Source organism: Polistes fuscatus, unplaced genomic scaffold, assembly GCF_010416935.1.
Source record: "Polistes fuscatus isolate 324 unplaced genomic scaffold, CU_Pfus_HIC Scaffold1, whole genome shotgun sequence".
Lineage (NCBI taxonomy): Eukaryota > Metazoa > Arthropoda > Insecta > Hymenoptera > Vespidae > Polistes > Polistes fuscatus.
In genome coordinates, this window is record NW_025112997.1 from 2,663,815 (window position 1) to 2,680,109 (window position 16,295).

Here is a 16,295-nt window from a genome sequence, read left to right on the forward strand (position 1 = left end):
GCGCACAACCATACGTAGGTGGTAGTAGGTCCTCTTTCCTCGTATTAGATAGAGCCTCCTCGATATGGAAAATGATCGGAGGAGAATACGATACATCGTGCTATTACAAATTCGTTCTATCAAACAAAGTGAATTCCTTAAAAAGTCATCATAAACAACAACAACAAAAACAACAACAACAACAACAAGCTCGTCGAGAAAAAGAAGAAGAAGAAGAAGAAAAAAGAAAAGAGGAAGAAGAAGAGCAGGAGGAGCTAGTGGTGGTGGTGGTAGTACTAGTGGTGGTGGTGGTGGTGGTTGTGATTGTGGTGGTGGTGGTGGTGGTGGTGTCGTAGTAGTTCAGGATGAGCTCTTCTCAGCAAGAAAATGCTACTACCATCGTCTGCAGGGAGGTTTTCGACGAAACTTCTCACCCCTCAAACGAAGGTATTCAAATAATTACAAAGAAAAATTAATAATAAAATGATACCTTTTTGTTTCTACATATAAAATACATTTCAATCTTATGATTCCCCAAAAAATGTATTTTAGGTGCGTATGTGTGTATGTATATATGTGTGTGTGTGTGCGTTCGCGTGCCTGAACATGGTCGATAACGGTTAGCTAACACCTGAACTTACGTTTTCCTCTAGTCTTTCTTTTTTGTTCTATGAATTGTCATTATCTTATCTCCCAGGGACTAACTATAATACACTTCATCGTTATTCGTTCTCTCTCTCTCTCTCTCTCTTTTTCTGCACCCCACCCGCATCCCCTCTTTAATACACTTCCGTAACATGTTTCCTATACATGTCCTTGACCACGAAGAAAGTAATAGAACCAGGGACCTTACGTGTGATTTCATTTAAATTACAATAATTCTGCAATAGTTCTTTACTCTTTTTTTTTTATTTTTTGTGGAATAACTGTAACTTACGGAATAGCTTCGACGACATTTTCTTTTTTATCTCTCTTTCACTCTATCTCTCATTTAATGGTTTCAACTCTAACCTTAGTGTTATTCTCATCACTGTGTGTTTGTTTCCCTTTCTGCGTTACAAATACGTATCTACACGTTCGTGTATACCATCATCATCCATCCTCTCTCTACTCGAAGCAACGATCATCATCATTGGTAGTCCCTCTGAGAGAAAACGAAAAGAGAGGAATATCTCAACGAGAAAGAGACAAAAAAAGAAGAAAAAAGCTTGGAGGGGAGAGTAGTGTCTTGAAAAAGGGCACGCTTTCCTTGTTTATTTACACCGAGAATGAGAAAGAGACGCGTAAAGAGAGAGAGAGAGAGGGAGAGAGTGATAAGAGAGAGTGAGAGAGAAAGAGAGAGAAGAAGAAAAGAAGGTTCGAGTTGGGCGCAGGGTCGGTGCAGGGAGCCGACTGCAACGAACCCGTTCCCCAACGCGAACCAGGAAAATCAATAGCTTCCGCACTGCGGCGAAAGTTTTGTCGTACCTATCTCTATCTCACTCCCTCTACTTATTTATCTATCTATCTATCTACCTATATCTATCATACACCCACACATACATACACACATGTATATCTATATATTCGATCTATTCATATAACTATAAAACTACACGAAAATCTATATATATATATATATTAATTATTATTTAATATATATTATTATTTATTTATATTATAATTTTATATTATAAAAGTATTATATTAAAAAAAAATTATATTAAAAGAAAAAGAAAATTTTATATATATTATATTAATAAATATTTAATAAAATATATATTAGGGTGAACACCAAAAGTTTGTGTTTTTGTTGTGTTGCTTCAGATAGCGCTATTTTTTTGCAGTCAATAAAATTACTTTGTATGCAAATGAAATATTAATAAAAAAAATGCACAAACTTTTGTAGTTCACCCTTATATATATATATATATATATATATATATATATATATATTTGTAAATTATTAAATTCATCTGACAATGAGAAAACGAATTGTTGCCATCAGTGAGAATATTTTTGATAACATCCTGTTTTTTTTATAAGAATTGTTATCATAATTATACTTGTAATATTTAAACATCACGGTCTATAAACTTTGTCTGGTTTCGCTCATGTTTTTTAAACCAACTACCCCCACCTCTATTCCCATCCACCCACCTATCCATCCCCATTCACGAATAACGCCGAGAATTGCCGAACCTCCTCTTTCTCTGTCCTTTGAACATATTTACGTGTACGTGTACGTGTACGTGTGTATTTGTATGTGTATGAACAGATGGTACCTCGAAGGTGTACCCTCGAGGGTCACCTGTCAAAGAAGAAGTTCCTTGATGGAATTTTTAAGCTCTCATGCTTGGTTAATCCTACCTCCCTCTCTTACCTCCTTACCCCCTTACCCCAATCCCTTTCTCAACCCTGTCAACCCTGTACCACTATCTTCTTCCTCATTCTTTTCATTCCTTACAGCAACCTTTATTTCCGGATTAGATCTTTTTTTTTTTCTTAGGCTAGACTTTAAGCTCACAAATTGAAACACAAACTTTGCAATATCTTATTTTCGTTGTATGCAAGTGTGTTAGATGTTCATGCAACAGGCTCTAACAGTACTTATTTTGAGAATGAACATTTTAACATTAGCGATTATCGATAGTATGGATGAATTACGTTTTATGTTACACGGGGCTAGAATATTTTCAGATTATTTTTAGATCTATTGTCTATTATTTAATAAAATCCTTGAATATGTGTATGTATGTATGTATGTATGCGTGTGGGAAGGGGTAATTATTTGTTGTTTCTACGTTAGAACGTGTTTTTCTTTTTATTTTAAAATCTCGTTTTACTCGTATACGAATTTATCCTTTAAATTCTTTAATTGTTATTTTTTTCCCCTTTTTTTTGTAACTACCAACAAATCCCCTAAACAACGTTGCGTAATGTCGAATGTAGCTCGATATTAGACTCGGTGTAAAAATATGTAACGTCGAGCAATAGTCAACATACGATTGGTAACAGTTCAATTAAGTATTAACGTGTAATTCGTAACATTTTTCAGAGGTATTGGATTATGCGAAAAGACTCGGAATCGATCCGGATACCGAAGCACATTTACTTCCATTGGCACGCGAAGGACTGATGGCTGCCCTTCCAAAGGGATGGATACCTTGTTATCACGAGGCAAGTGGTGCTTGGTATTATTATCAAGCATCCACAAGTACAACAACATGGGAACATCCTTTAGATTCGGTTTATAGGGAACTAGTTGATCAAGTTAGGAGTGGTAACCGGCAAATGAGTGTTGGTACGATATCAAATTATTAATTAAATGATTATTTTTAAGTAGATTAAATTTAACATTATAACTATTTATTTATCTATCTATCTACCTATATATATTAAATAGTTACTATATATAGTTACTATATACTATCTATAGTAATATATATATATTATATTATCTTTTAATTAATTAATATATTTTAATTCTTCTATTAATGAATTCTTCTTCTATTTATTAATATATTATCTTTTATTATTTTTCTTTCGATGTTATATGAAGAAAAGAATTAATTACGATCATTAGATTAATTTAATTTTCTTTTCAATCTAAACAAATATTTAAACGGATTTGATGTCAGAGATTAGAAATGAAACATTATCTTGACGTGCCAAGATTTATCATACGTTATTATACGGCTTTAAATACTCGGCCAATTTTATACGAGTCCATCCTATTCATCTATTCCATTTTTATAGATATATAGTATTATATACTAACATATATATATATATATGTTATCTATATAGATTAGTTAAAGAGATTTATTTTCAACACATTAATGTTGGCATTTATTCGATCACACATTTTATGCATAATTTACTCACTTCCGTTATTAATATTAAATATTATAAAAAAAAATGATGACTTAATAATAATACGTCAGGTTGATATTTTAAAAACAGATAATCGATTAATTATTATATCAATGTTTAATAATAATTTTTCTCAACATATTAACGTTGACATTTATTTATTCGATCACATATTTTACGCATAATTTATTCTTTCACTATTAACATTTAAAAACATAGAAATTATAATAGAAGTATATAAAATGTCAGGTTGATATTTAAAATTGATAATCGATTCGTCATTATCTCGATTCTTGAAAAGACGTATCCCTGAACATTAAATTGATTAGAAAAAAGAAATAAATGATAGATATATTTATGCTACCGTATAAACATCTTTATCTTATATATATCTTTCAATTGAAAAAATTACGAAAAACGATATAAGTTGGATCTGTATAGATATTTACGAAAGATAATATTTAATTGTCTGGAAAAATAATTTCTATTTTTATTATTGACACGTACATATCGTTAATCCCGTTTATCGATAATAACAAATATGAAAAAAAAGAAATTATTTTACATACTAACAGCTGGATACTTCGGAAATTAAAATCTAACAAACAAAATAAATAAACAACGAAATTAATTTTCCCAAAAAGCGATTCGAGTTAATATTATCAATCGTTATCAATTCGATAAGATAAAATTGATATAAAAAAGAAAAAATAAATATATATATATATATATCAATATACACGCGCGAGCATAAATAAATAAAAAAAAAGATAAATTTCACACGCGCTACTATAATTAAATCATCTTCTCGATAAAGTAACAAAAAGATATTTCGTAATATAATTAAAAAAAAAAAAAAAATGAAAGAAATGTTAAATTACTTGGCAAATATTAGTACGTAGAAATAGAAGAAGAAGAAGAAGAAGAAGAAAAAGATGGAAAGTCTGGCTGGTTGTCAAAATATTTTCTTTGAACTATACAAACGAGCAAACTAAACGACGAGTCTCTTGATAGTTAGACGAGAAACATAAAGATAGAAAAATGAAAGAAAAGAAAAAAGGAAAAAAGAAAGAAAGAAATAAATAAAAAGTGAAACGATTTATGGTAATTTTGATAAAACCGTATAATATATTTCTTTTTTTTATTTTCCCTTTTTGAACTTTCCACGAGTAATCGTAATACGTATATTACTATAGTATAATTATAGTTATAGTTATAGTAAACATAGTCTCATCATCTCTATCTATGTTTCATTATGCGGTAGCTAATACATGATTACATAATATCATGCAACGCGTGTTATGTTACCTATTTCAGTTTCTTCTCTCTTTCTCTCTTCCCTCTTATTATGTTTTTTATATATATCTTTACGTAATCTTCCTCATCCTATCATTTCTTTTTTTCCGAACGATGCAACGCAACGACAAAAAAATGATGGAAAGAAAAAAAAAAGGAAAAAAATGAAATATATCTACTCCACTTGATATCGGAGATGAGAATCAAAGGAAGTTGTTTGTCTCAAGGACGCGGAATCCTTTTTTTATGATAGAACAAAAAATAAAAAGTAAAAAAGAAAGAAGGAGAAGAAGAAGAATATTTTTGCATGTCAACTATTTCGATAGAAATGAAATAAAAAGAAGGATTTTTCCTCGGAGAAAATACCTGTTTTACTTTTAGATGAATAGATAAATGATAGATAGATAGATGGATAGATAGATGGATGAATAAGGGAAGAAAGAATGAGAGAATAGTGTGAAAATGCAGTCGACTGCATTTCCACTCGAGGGAACGTTGACCCTGTCTCCTTCTTTTTTTCTATCTTTTTCATTTTTTATTCTTTTTTTTTTTAATAGAGACAGATATGCAAAAGAGTAAGCAACGATCGAAAGCTGGGACGGATTTTGGGAAAGGGCAACAAGTAGGGATTTCTAAATAATAGGACCTAATAAGGGCCTTGATAAAAATAATTTGTTGTTTTTTTATTCTTCTAATTTTGTTCTTCTCCAAATTGTTGTAATAATAATATTGTATTACAACTTTTGAAATTGACTATAACAAAAAATATTATATTATAAAAATTATTATTTTTATAATTTTATTATAATATTATATATAATAATTTGTTATAACGAAGCATTTGGTAATTGAACTTTTAAATAATTTTTTATTTAAATTAACTTCAAGAAATTCAATATAAAATATTTGATTTTTAATGGAAAGTATTCGAGAGAGAGAGAGAGAGAGAGAATTAATTATTAATACACATATTTAATTTCACTTATTGTTAATTTTTCATCGAATCCAACGTTACCCCCTGGGGTGCCAATTATATTCTTAAATCCGTCCCTGGATAAAAAATAATTAAATTTTTCTGTATCAGCTATTACTTACCGATGATATTTTGCCCTCGTTCATTTTCTTTTCTATTTCCTTTTTCTTCTTCATCTTTTTCCTTTCAGAAGAAGACTCAAAGACAACGGCCAAAGATTTGGAGTCTCACGAGGAAGCGAGTTTGCCGAAAGAACCTAGCGTTTCTCGTGAAAATACGTCGTCGACCTTGAGAACGAAGATACCGACTAAATTAGCGCCATTGAAAAAAATTGATCGCAGTCAACAAGATGTCAGGAAGAAAGAAGATAGAATACGTTCACGAAGAGAAAGCGATACCAAATCCGATATGATTTCGTCGTTATCAACCGATCGTGCTGCCAGAGATTACACGAATTTGAAATTTCAAGATCCTAATTTTTACGAGTGTCCAAAATTGTTGGACAACAACGTAACCGTAGTGTCTGGTAGTACAGAAACCACAACGCCAATCACGACACCTAAAAAGGAATTGGATTTGAAGGAAGTATTGAAAAGATCCGAATCGTTGAGTCCGAGACACGAAAAAGATTGGGAACAATTGTCGAGTAAATTCAGTTCGGAAGAGAATATCATTGATATTGATAAATTAAGTGCCAGTGCGTTGGCTAGGTCGGACAAAACCGATCTCAAGTTTGACAAAGAGAAACATCCAAGTCAATTGGGCCAACAAAAGGAATTAACGTTAAGCGGCGGTGGTTCGATGTTTTTAAAAAGTAATCGTAGCAGGGATACTACCCCTAGTCAGGACAGTGCTAAATTAGAAGATTTTCGCGTAGGTTTAGGTGCTGATGTTGTTGTTCTACCGGACGCGCTCAAGTCAATCTTGAGAGAAAAACAATCGGAGGATGGTGAGCCAAGATTCATTCATTTTTATTACGATTTGTAGTATAACGCGATACCTTTGTACTTCGAACATTTTCAGTTTACGTCAGTCTAGTAACTATCAAAAACAGAAACAAACACTCTCTCTATCTATCTGTCTCAAAAAAAAGCAAATAAAAAAACAACTTGTAGAGAAAACCCACTTGTTTTAAATTTAATTTAATGAAACTTTTGAAATTCTAATTTGGCAGACGAGAGGCCATTGGACGAGGAACGGAAAAGTGTACGATTTGATCTAGAAAAAGAAGTCGATATAAAATTCACGTATTCTGGATCGGAAGACGAATGGGATTCCGGATCGGAAGAACATAATCCACCAATATCTAATACGACTATTGTTGATCGTCAATCGGATACTACGACGTCGGTATGGAAAGCAACACCTAATCGTTCCTTTGACGATGACGATGATAAAGTTGAGGTTGACGATGTTAATATTAAAAAGAGTACATTGATAACCAAATTGCAACCATTACCAAAGAGTAGTAAAATAGTTGGAAAGAGATTCGTCGTAAGGAACGTTTCCGAAATTGAACATCGAACACAAATGAACGCTAACGATACGATAACAACAACAGCAACGACAACGTCTGTTATTAAAACTGACAATGACAATGAATGTACTACTACTACTACTACGAACTTACCAGAAATGACTAAAAGTAAATTTGAAAATATTAAAAATATCGATTTGATATCGAAAGGCGAAACTGAATCGAGTATTACGAAAAATACTGACTCCATTAGCGTACCAGATAAAACTTGGAAGACCACCGTCAGATTACATAATATCGGTACCAATGGTAATTTAGATCTTGCCAGGATCGTTAAGAAATTTGAAAGTTCTAATCGTAATACTGGCAAATCGAAGTTAGAACATTCGAGAAGTTTGGAAGATACAAAAATAAATTTAACCGAGGAACACGAGGTGGATACTGAAACGTTGAAGAAAGAATTTGAAGAAAAATTAGAACTTGCTAGGAAAGAATTTGAAGATAATCTACGGATAGAAAAGGAAACACTCAGGCGTGATTTCGAAGAAAAGTTGATTGAATTTAAACGAGAACTGGCTGAAAAGGTGAGTATACTTATATATAAATATATAGACAAAATTATTTATTTTATTATCTTATATATATATATAAGTTACAACACATACGCACACACACACAGTTCTTTTTATTGTTGTTTCTAAAAAATTACAAAAATCAAATAAACCAATCGCGTAACACCGTATTTTGTGTTTTCTTTATATTTTTCATAGGAAGAGCAAGAGATACAAAAATTAATAGCAGGAATGGACGAGTCAAGGGCAGAAAATTTGAAGAAGGTCAGAGAAGAATTAGAAGTTTGTTACGAAAAGGAACGTTTGGAAATTTTGACGAGTTTAAAGAGCGAACTTAACGAAAGAAAGCGTGAACTTCTCGAGTTAAGGAATCAAGAAATGGAGAAGCTGGAGACCGAACACGAACGTGATCTGGGTGAAGAAAAATTAGCGAAATTGAACGAGTTTGAATTGAATAAGCAACAAACGGAAAGGATCGAGGCATTGAAAAAGGAATTGGACAAGGAGTTCGATGAAGTTAAAACTGAACTAAGAATGCAACAGAGGGAGAAAATAACTAAGCTTACCGAGGAACACGATAAGTGTCTTGCCGAGATCCTGCGTGACTTTAGAATCGACGTGAGTACCTGACGATGCTGTCTATTGTTTTAAAAAAAAAAAAAAAACACTATAGAAAACGAAACCTCTTTAAAACAGAAACAAAAAAAAACAAAACACCCTGAAAACCCTCTCCCGAAACACCCGCTAAAGCAAGCAACAAAATATTATGCAAAAGCGCACTTCCTTTTTGTTGTTTTTTCTTCTAAGTATAACGAAAAAGGATTTGAACAACAACAAAAACGACAAATTAAAAAAAATATATTTATTTATTTAATCCTTTCGTTACTGTTGACCCCCATATATGGGTCACTCGCGCAAAAAGATATCGTAACGAAAGGGTTAAATTAAAATATATATATCTAGAACAATAAAAGGAAATGTTTTAAATAACATTCCTAGGCCTTATTAAATATATCGATTCGTTTAAAGAAAGATCGTAATACATATACGCAATATTTATATACGCAGAGATTTTTCTATTAGATTTTAAACGTAGATCAATGAAATCGAAATATATTAATATATACATGTCAATTTTTGGATAAACAAATTTGATTAATCCACATGTAAGCTTATAGTCACAAAGGTCTAATATCAATTGTTCTTAATGATAACATATATAATATATAATATGAAATATAAAATAGTTTATAAGAAGAATAGAAAAAGGTAACTATTATTGATAGCGTTTAAATGTGTTAAGAGTTTATATTTGGAAAAAAAAAGGAAACAGAGAAATAAAATATTACGATTCGTTCGTAAAACACAGCGTAAGTTACTGTGTATTAAACGTTTATACTTTACCCCCCGGACAACTCACGGGTCATTAAATTGCAATCATTGAAATTAGTTCTAATATATATATAAATTCATTAATTAATAATCAAATCATACGTCGTAGATTGATCAGGTTCATAAATCATTTAACAAAGAGCACATCGTCTTAATTCCATTCATAAAATAAATTATCAATTAACATGACAAAATAAGAACAAATTCAAAAAGATCTGTACAGATCTTTTAATTAGCGTTAGATCTATCGAATGATCTATCAATCAATCAATCAATCAATCAATCGATTAATTAATTAATTAATCGATCTATGGAATTGATCCAATACGATAGGATGAATTTTGAAGCACAGGAGGACTAATACAGGAGTCTGATGATAGCACCAATTTGTGTTTGTTGTAAGGATTACGATAATTGTTATGATAATATCGTACATGGATCATTGGTGTCCTGCCATATTTCCAGGAGGGTCTTGCACGTAAGATGTACAAACAACGATTAGAAGAAATCCGTGCTGATTTTTCGCGTGACCTTGAGAAGGAAGCTAGGAAGCAGACCGAACGTGCCCTACAACAGGAATGCATGGACTTCGAGAAAATACGTTGCGAGAAACGTCTACTGCAAGACAAGTATATAGCCTTGAAGGAGAAATACATCAAATTGAAGAACGATGTTAGGCTAACCGTTGAAAGAAGGAATAAAAGCAGAGGTGGTGGTGGTGGTGGTGGTTACACGACGACATCGGAAACTGAAAGATCAAAAACTGAGAGAACTGATTCATCCGATCAAAAGTGAGTTTATTTTGTTAATTTGTTTCATTTAATCTTACTATTTTTACGTTTATATTGTATAAAAATTTCTTTTTATTTTTTTTTTATCTATTACGATATTAATATTCTATTCTAAATATATTAATTTAATTATAAATTAATCCTATCGTTACTAACGACCTATATAAGAGCCGTACAAGTGTGTGACTACACTCGTATGCGTGTCGTAACGAAACGGTTAATAATAAAATAATGAAATGAAAATGTTCTTTTTAAATTATAATACAACGAAGAAAAAGATTAAGATGATTCATATCATAATAATCCATATATATATATCGTGTATCATAAGCCATATCATTCGATTGAATCATCATTATAATCATAACCTTAACAATTCTCAATAGAAATGATTAAATAAAATAAAAATATATAAATTATTGAGAATTGTAAAGGTATTGTCGGTCATATTCATGCGATTCGCCCTAATATCTGGCTATAGGCCTTAAATCGTGCCCGTAGTACCCCACTGAGGAGCACACATTCAACGAATTCGATGGCAAACGCTAAGCCAACGGATATAATTCGGACAACAACAACAACAGCAGCAGTAGCAGCAGCAACTACAGGAACAACAGGAATAGGAACAAATACGACAGCAACAACAGCAGGAACAAACGTCAAGAGTCAGAGTTTAAACGAAAGCGAGGATTCGAAAAGCGCGGCCAATAGGAGCAGCAGCAGCCAGGGGGGGTTTCGCGGCATTGTTCAGACCAATAGCGTGCCTTCTACGAAGAACGCCGCGAAATTTGAATCCGACGACACTACTACGGCGAGTGAAACTAACGCGAACACAATGAGAAGGCGTAAAAGTCTTGGAAGAAAAATGACGTCTAATAACAAACAACAATTAAATGTTAATCCCAATACCGTTATTACCGGTGGCGGCAACAACAATAACAACAATAATATAGAAAATCCCGTAGAAAATATCCGAAAACAATTGGAGAAGCTCGAACATCTTGGAGATCAATTACCGAGCAACGAAACGGCCTACACTCTTCGATATCCTTTCCAAGATAAAGGTAATAAATCATTTGAAAAGAATTCTACAAATTATTTGTTTAATCCTTTTTCAAGCTTTTAATTATACCTTTTAATAATTTTCATTATTATATCGGATACTTTTTTATTATTTTTATTTGGTTAAATGATTTTTAAATACGATATTCTAATTAATTCATTCGATTAATTCGATAGATAAATCAATATTTATAAATATTTAACCCTTTCGTTACTAGCGACCCATATACGGATTGTACATGTATAAATCAATTTTTTTTTTGTAAATATATGTTACAAATCACGTTAATTCTTTTCAAATATTTCTTTGACTGAATACTAAAATCGTATATAACAATACGTATGTACATATACGTTCGAGACGTGTTTGCAAACAGACGTCGTTAGTAAACAAAAACCGCTATGACTCAATCATTGATATTCGAGTATTCTCAGCGAGGTCGTTCGAAAATTCTATGCAAACAAACCGATTTAATACAATCATTTCTTATTCTAACGTTCCATATAATCAATAATTATAGTAAATTTATTTGTATACATGATTATATAAAAAAGTATCCGAAATATTATGAACATTATTATAATATCCCTATTTACTACTCATTGCTAAATTTTTCCTTTATCTCGCTCGATGATTATTATTATTATTATTATTTGATATTTTCTATTTTTTACTTATTATTTGTTCGTATAAATTCAACAACAACAAAAAAAGAAAAAGTACATTATTGTATCATTTTTCTCCTAGGAATCTATACACTTTACTTTGGTTAACCTCTTCTTACATCCCTTCGTCTATCTTCTTTCGTAAGTTAAATTATTATGTGATAAATCAAAGAAGTTTGCTAATTAGGTATTTATTACTCATATTTTATTTTCATTCGAATCTCCTCGTGTTAATCGGACTTTGAACTTTTCCATTGTACTCGTATTAATCTCTCTTTTTTTTCTTTTCTTTTCTTTTTTATTTCATTTATTATTGGTCAATTCATACACATACACACACATATAATATACGTAATCTTTCTCATATACTTGAAGCTAAAATTCATTTGAATTAAATAAATAAGATATATATATATATATTATTATGATATTTATAATGATTATTATTAATTATAGCACCAGCAAATGCGTCCTCGGAGTTGGAATTCTTTCGGCATCGGATACACGTTGAAAGGGATTCAGTGAGAAGGGCTAGAGAAGCATGGAAACAACAGAGGAATGCTTTTCAGGGTAGACAAAGGGCTTTGAAACAACGAAGTGCTAGAGCTACGTTAGAACAATTGGTCCAGGTATAATAATAATAATTATATTGATATTTTTGGATCAATATTTGATTAGGAAAAAAGAAAATAATTATAAAATTATATTCCAAGACATTTTATCTTTTTTCGTTCTAGGAAGAACGTGAACTTTCTGACATGGAGGTCAGTTTACATCGTACGAGAAGTCTTTTAGGTGAAAAAGTAATACACTTGAGACACTTGGAACAATCGTTGGAAAGAGTAGCTAATGCTAAAAGAAACGAAAACGATGCTACTTCTACGAAAAACGACGAATTGACCCTAAGCGATATGTCCAGCGCAAGTAGCGGATTCAGTTCAACAGATATTGCAACTGATACCTTTATAGGTAAAGTCGATTAGGTAAAAAAGATTTTCTAATTGTATTAGAACTCGCTCTCATATTTTCTTGTTTTTTTTTTTCTTTTCATTCGTTTAGACAAACCTGATCATTATCAAGAGTCGACAGAAATAATCGCCAATTTGGAGAATCTTAACTCTGAGATACGTGAGATTTGGAATGTTTTGAATAAACGTCAAGATAGTAATAATATACCTCCACCTACTTTGATGTATTCGTATTTAAGATGGCTACGTCTTCATCCATTAACTGCTTCGACTAGTAACATACAAGGTTCGTTTATATATAATAATATTTTTTTTCTTTTAAATTTAATAGGAATAAAAAAAAAGATTAATTTGATTCATTTTTAAGAAAAATAATCAAACAGTTACATTAGAATTTAACCCTCCATCGGTAAGAACTATCTTTGATGAGCACAGTTTTATCTTTGAATAATTATTTTTATTTTAAATTTGGAAGCTCTAAATAATAAAATAAATTAATATAAAATATTGTAGAAACATTTTTTTATAAAGAGTATTAGTAAATTTTTTATAATTTTTTAAATAACGATAATATCGAGAAAAAAATCCACCCTACCGACGGAGGTTTTATGATAGCAATTTATTTACAGATATATTATTTTTAGGTACTTTCGGTACACCGAATATACAATCAAACATTTTGTCGCAATTAACCGCAGCGCAACCACCACCAACAACAACCACTCAAAACATAATCGCACAGTATGGTCCTAACAGTGGTTTCACAACCAGCGTTGGAAACACGGTAGAAAAAAGTTCATCGAATTTGGCTGATAGAACAAGAAATCTCAGGGATTGGTTGAGACAAGCTCGTGTTGAGACAACCGATATGATTGGCCCTGGACAAGCAACCCTCTAAACAAAAATTTCATACAAAACCAACCAAGAAGAATATAAAATAATATATCAGCTATAACAACAGTGGTATATTAAGTAGTCGCGTAGGGCCCCGAAATACCAAAGGGTCCCAAATGAATTCCCGAGATCTTCAAGATTTCTTTTCATTAGGGTTCGAGAAAAATTACATTTTATAAAAATAAATTTAATTAATCCGTTATACGATACGAAATTGTTCATAACTTTTTCTTTTCGATTGATAACTACTTAATGGGAATTTTTTTCAAACATATTTTTTTATTCCAACTTGAGTTTGTGGGGCCCCCGATTGAATTGATCCGCCACTGTATATAACAATAAGACTAATGTCCTTCTTCCTCGTATATCTCTTATCCGTAGCTGTGAAATTCTTACTTAAACTATCGTTTATCAAACATAGAATGAAGAAATTGACAAAAAATACGTTCTTGCTGACGATTAGTTCCTCGACTATTTAAAAAAAAAAAACAAAATATCAAATCCTCTCTTGAATTATATTAACGAATTAGACGTGATATTTACCAGAATTTAGTTTTCGTAAATAAGGGTGAAACTATATACATATATATATATATACTACTTTATGATTGAAATAGTTCTAAACGTGATTAAAATACACATACACGTACACACAAATCAACTTCCATAAGTAAAGATGACGAAAGGAAGACAAACTTTATTGAAATAAAAATAGAAAATTGTCTGACGATGAATCTTATAACAAAGTATGATCTTCAATCGCATTTATCTTGAATGAATTTATTCAATTCAATTAAAATATAGAATTGTAGGTGTAAAAAAAGAGAAAGAAAGAGAGAGAGAGAGAAAATCATGCAGTTTTTTAATTAAAAATTGATGAACGATTTGATGATTCGTGGAGAAAAGAAAAACAACAAAATAAAAACACAATGAGGATATACACTGTTTAAGTGCATTATATTTTAAGATGATAAACGTTTCTCTACTATTATATATATATACACATATGTAATATATATATAATACTAGAGTCAATGATTAAAAAAAAAAAGAGAGGAAAGAAGAAGAAAAAAGAAAAAGGAAGAGGAAAAAATGGAGGCTGTAAATACCAATATTTTCGATACTATTTCAATCCTGAAATAGAAAAACCTTGACCACCCATTTAAATAACGTGTCAATGTGTAATACTCTGTGAGTGTAACGTTTGTATCATTTACTTATCAACATATATATAAATATATATATATATATATATAAATAGGAAAAAAGAAAGAAAGAAAGAGAATGAGAGAAATAATATATAACGAATTTTTTAGCTGTTAGAGTTCACACTGTTGTTACTACCTCAGTCGTGAATCTTTAAAAGTCTTTTGACTATCATACGAACGTAAAATATGTGCCGATAATTAATAATATTATTACTATAATTATTGTTATCATTAATGTTAAATTTAAGATAAGTTTCGTGATGAGTTTTTTTTGTGACGTTTCTAATCGAATCAACGATTTAAAATCGGGATAAATGTTTTTAAATAGACAAAATTACAGGAAATGGATTATTATTTTCTGTTAAAAAGAAAAGGTTTTGAATTATTACTTTTTTTTTATCATTATTGATTACGTTGAAACAATTTGATTTTTTTTTTGTGATTAGAGATATTAATATGTTAATTCGAAAATGATTACCTTTGTTTTAATAATTAGAAATAATATTTGTTATCATTTTATGCGTTATATTTTTTAATAATTTATTTTCTTTTTTTTTGTCATTGTTGGTTGTTGTGTTACATGTAAAGATTAGAAAAAAAAAAAATATAACAAGTGCCTGATTTGTTTGATTTAACAATAAGAACAAAAAAAAACAAAAGAAAGAAAGAAAGACAAAAAGAAAACCAATGGAAATTAATTTGAATTGTGTTTTAAGTTATCGATTGATCGGTATTAATTTGTTTTTTATTATTTTTTTGTAATTAAATCATCGTAAAAAAAGAAATTTCTACGCCCGGTTTACTTGTAAATAGAAACATTCGTGATCGATAAGATAGATCAATGTGATCTAAGAAAGATCTCTGACGAATCTTTTTCAAATTATCTTCTGTATATATATTTTTATGATCCATTAATTCGTCAAACAATTCCACCCCTACCCTCAACCCCACACCCACCCCCTCTTTACAGTATTGTCGTATGTATAATATACAGATACATAAATATATACATGTGTGTACGTAAGAAAGAGAGAGAAAATATGAAACCGTATTTTACAAATTAAAAAAACAATACCCACTTCGTTCGTTTAACAAAATCGTTCGATTTTTTCTATCTTTCGTATTTGAGAAATCTATTTCGATATTTTTCTTCTTTTTTTCT

General features: G+C 30.7%; 1 protein-coding gene across 3 annotated transcripts; it reads left to right on the top strand.

Moving 5' to 3' along the window:
- Positions 1–271: 271 nt before the first annotated feature.
- On the top strand, positions 272–14,637 carry LOC122521572 (myosin-6-like). Of its 3 annotated transcripts, none has more exons than XM_043642420.1 (11): positions 272–426; positions 3,017–3,262; positions 6,294–7,052; positions 7,278–8,164; positions 8,351–8,770; positions 10,010–10,335; positions 10,837–11,399; positions 12,520–12,692; positions 12,801–13,032; positions 13,123–13,317; positions 13,676–14,637. In XM_043642420.1, the coding sequence occupies exons 1-11, from the start codon at positions 345–347 to the stop codon at positions 13,927–13,929; spliced, it is 4,137 nt and encodes a 1,378-aa protein (XP_043498355.1). In that variant the 5' UTR covers positions 272–344; the 3' UTR covers positions 13,930–14,637. The 3 variants fall into 3 exon arrangements, with proteins under 3 accessions (XP_043498355.1, XP_043498358.1, XP_043498361.1); XM_043642423.1 differs by having other exon boundaries at positions 6,297–7,052; XM_043642426.1 differs by lacking the exon at positions 13,676–14,637 and having other exon boundaries at positions 12,801–13,046; positions 13,123–13,217.
- The last annotated feature ends 1,658 nt before the right edge of the window (positions 14,638–16,295 follow it).

Excerpts from the sequence above, each read along its gene's own strand:
- LOC122521572 (XM_043642420.1), top strand. The coding sequence starts at position 345 with ATGAGCTCTTCTCAGCAAGAAAATGCTACTACCATCGTCTGCAGGGAG. Across the intron at positions 3,263-6,293 it reads TAACCGGCAAATGAGTGTTG|AAGAAGACTCAAAGACAACG; the intron begins GTACGATATCAA and ends TTTTCCTTTCAG. Across the intron at positions 13,033-13,122 it reads TGCAACTGATACCTTTATAG|ACAAACCTGATCATTATCAA; the intron begins GTAAAGTCGATT and ends TCATTCGTTTAG.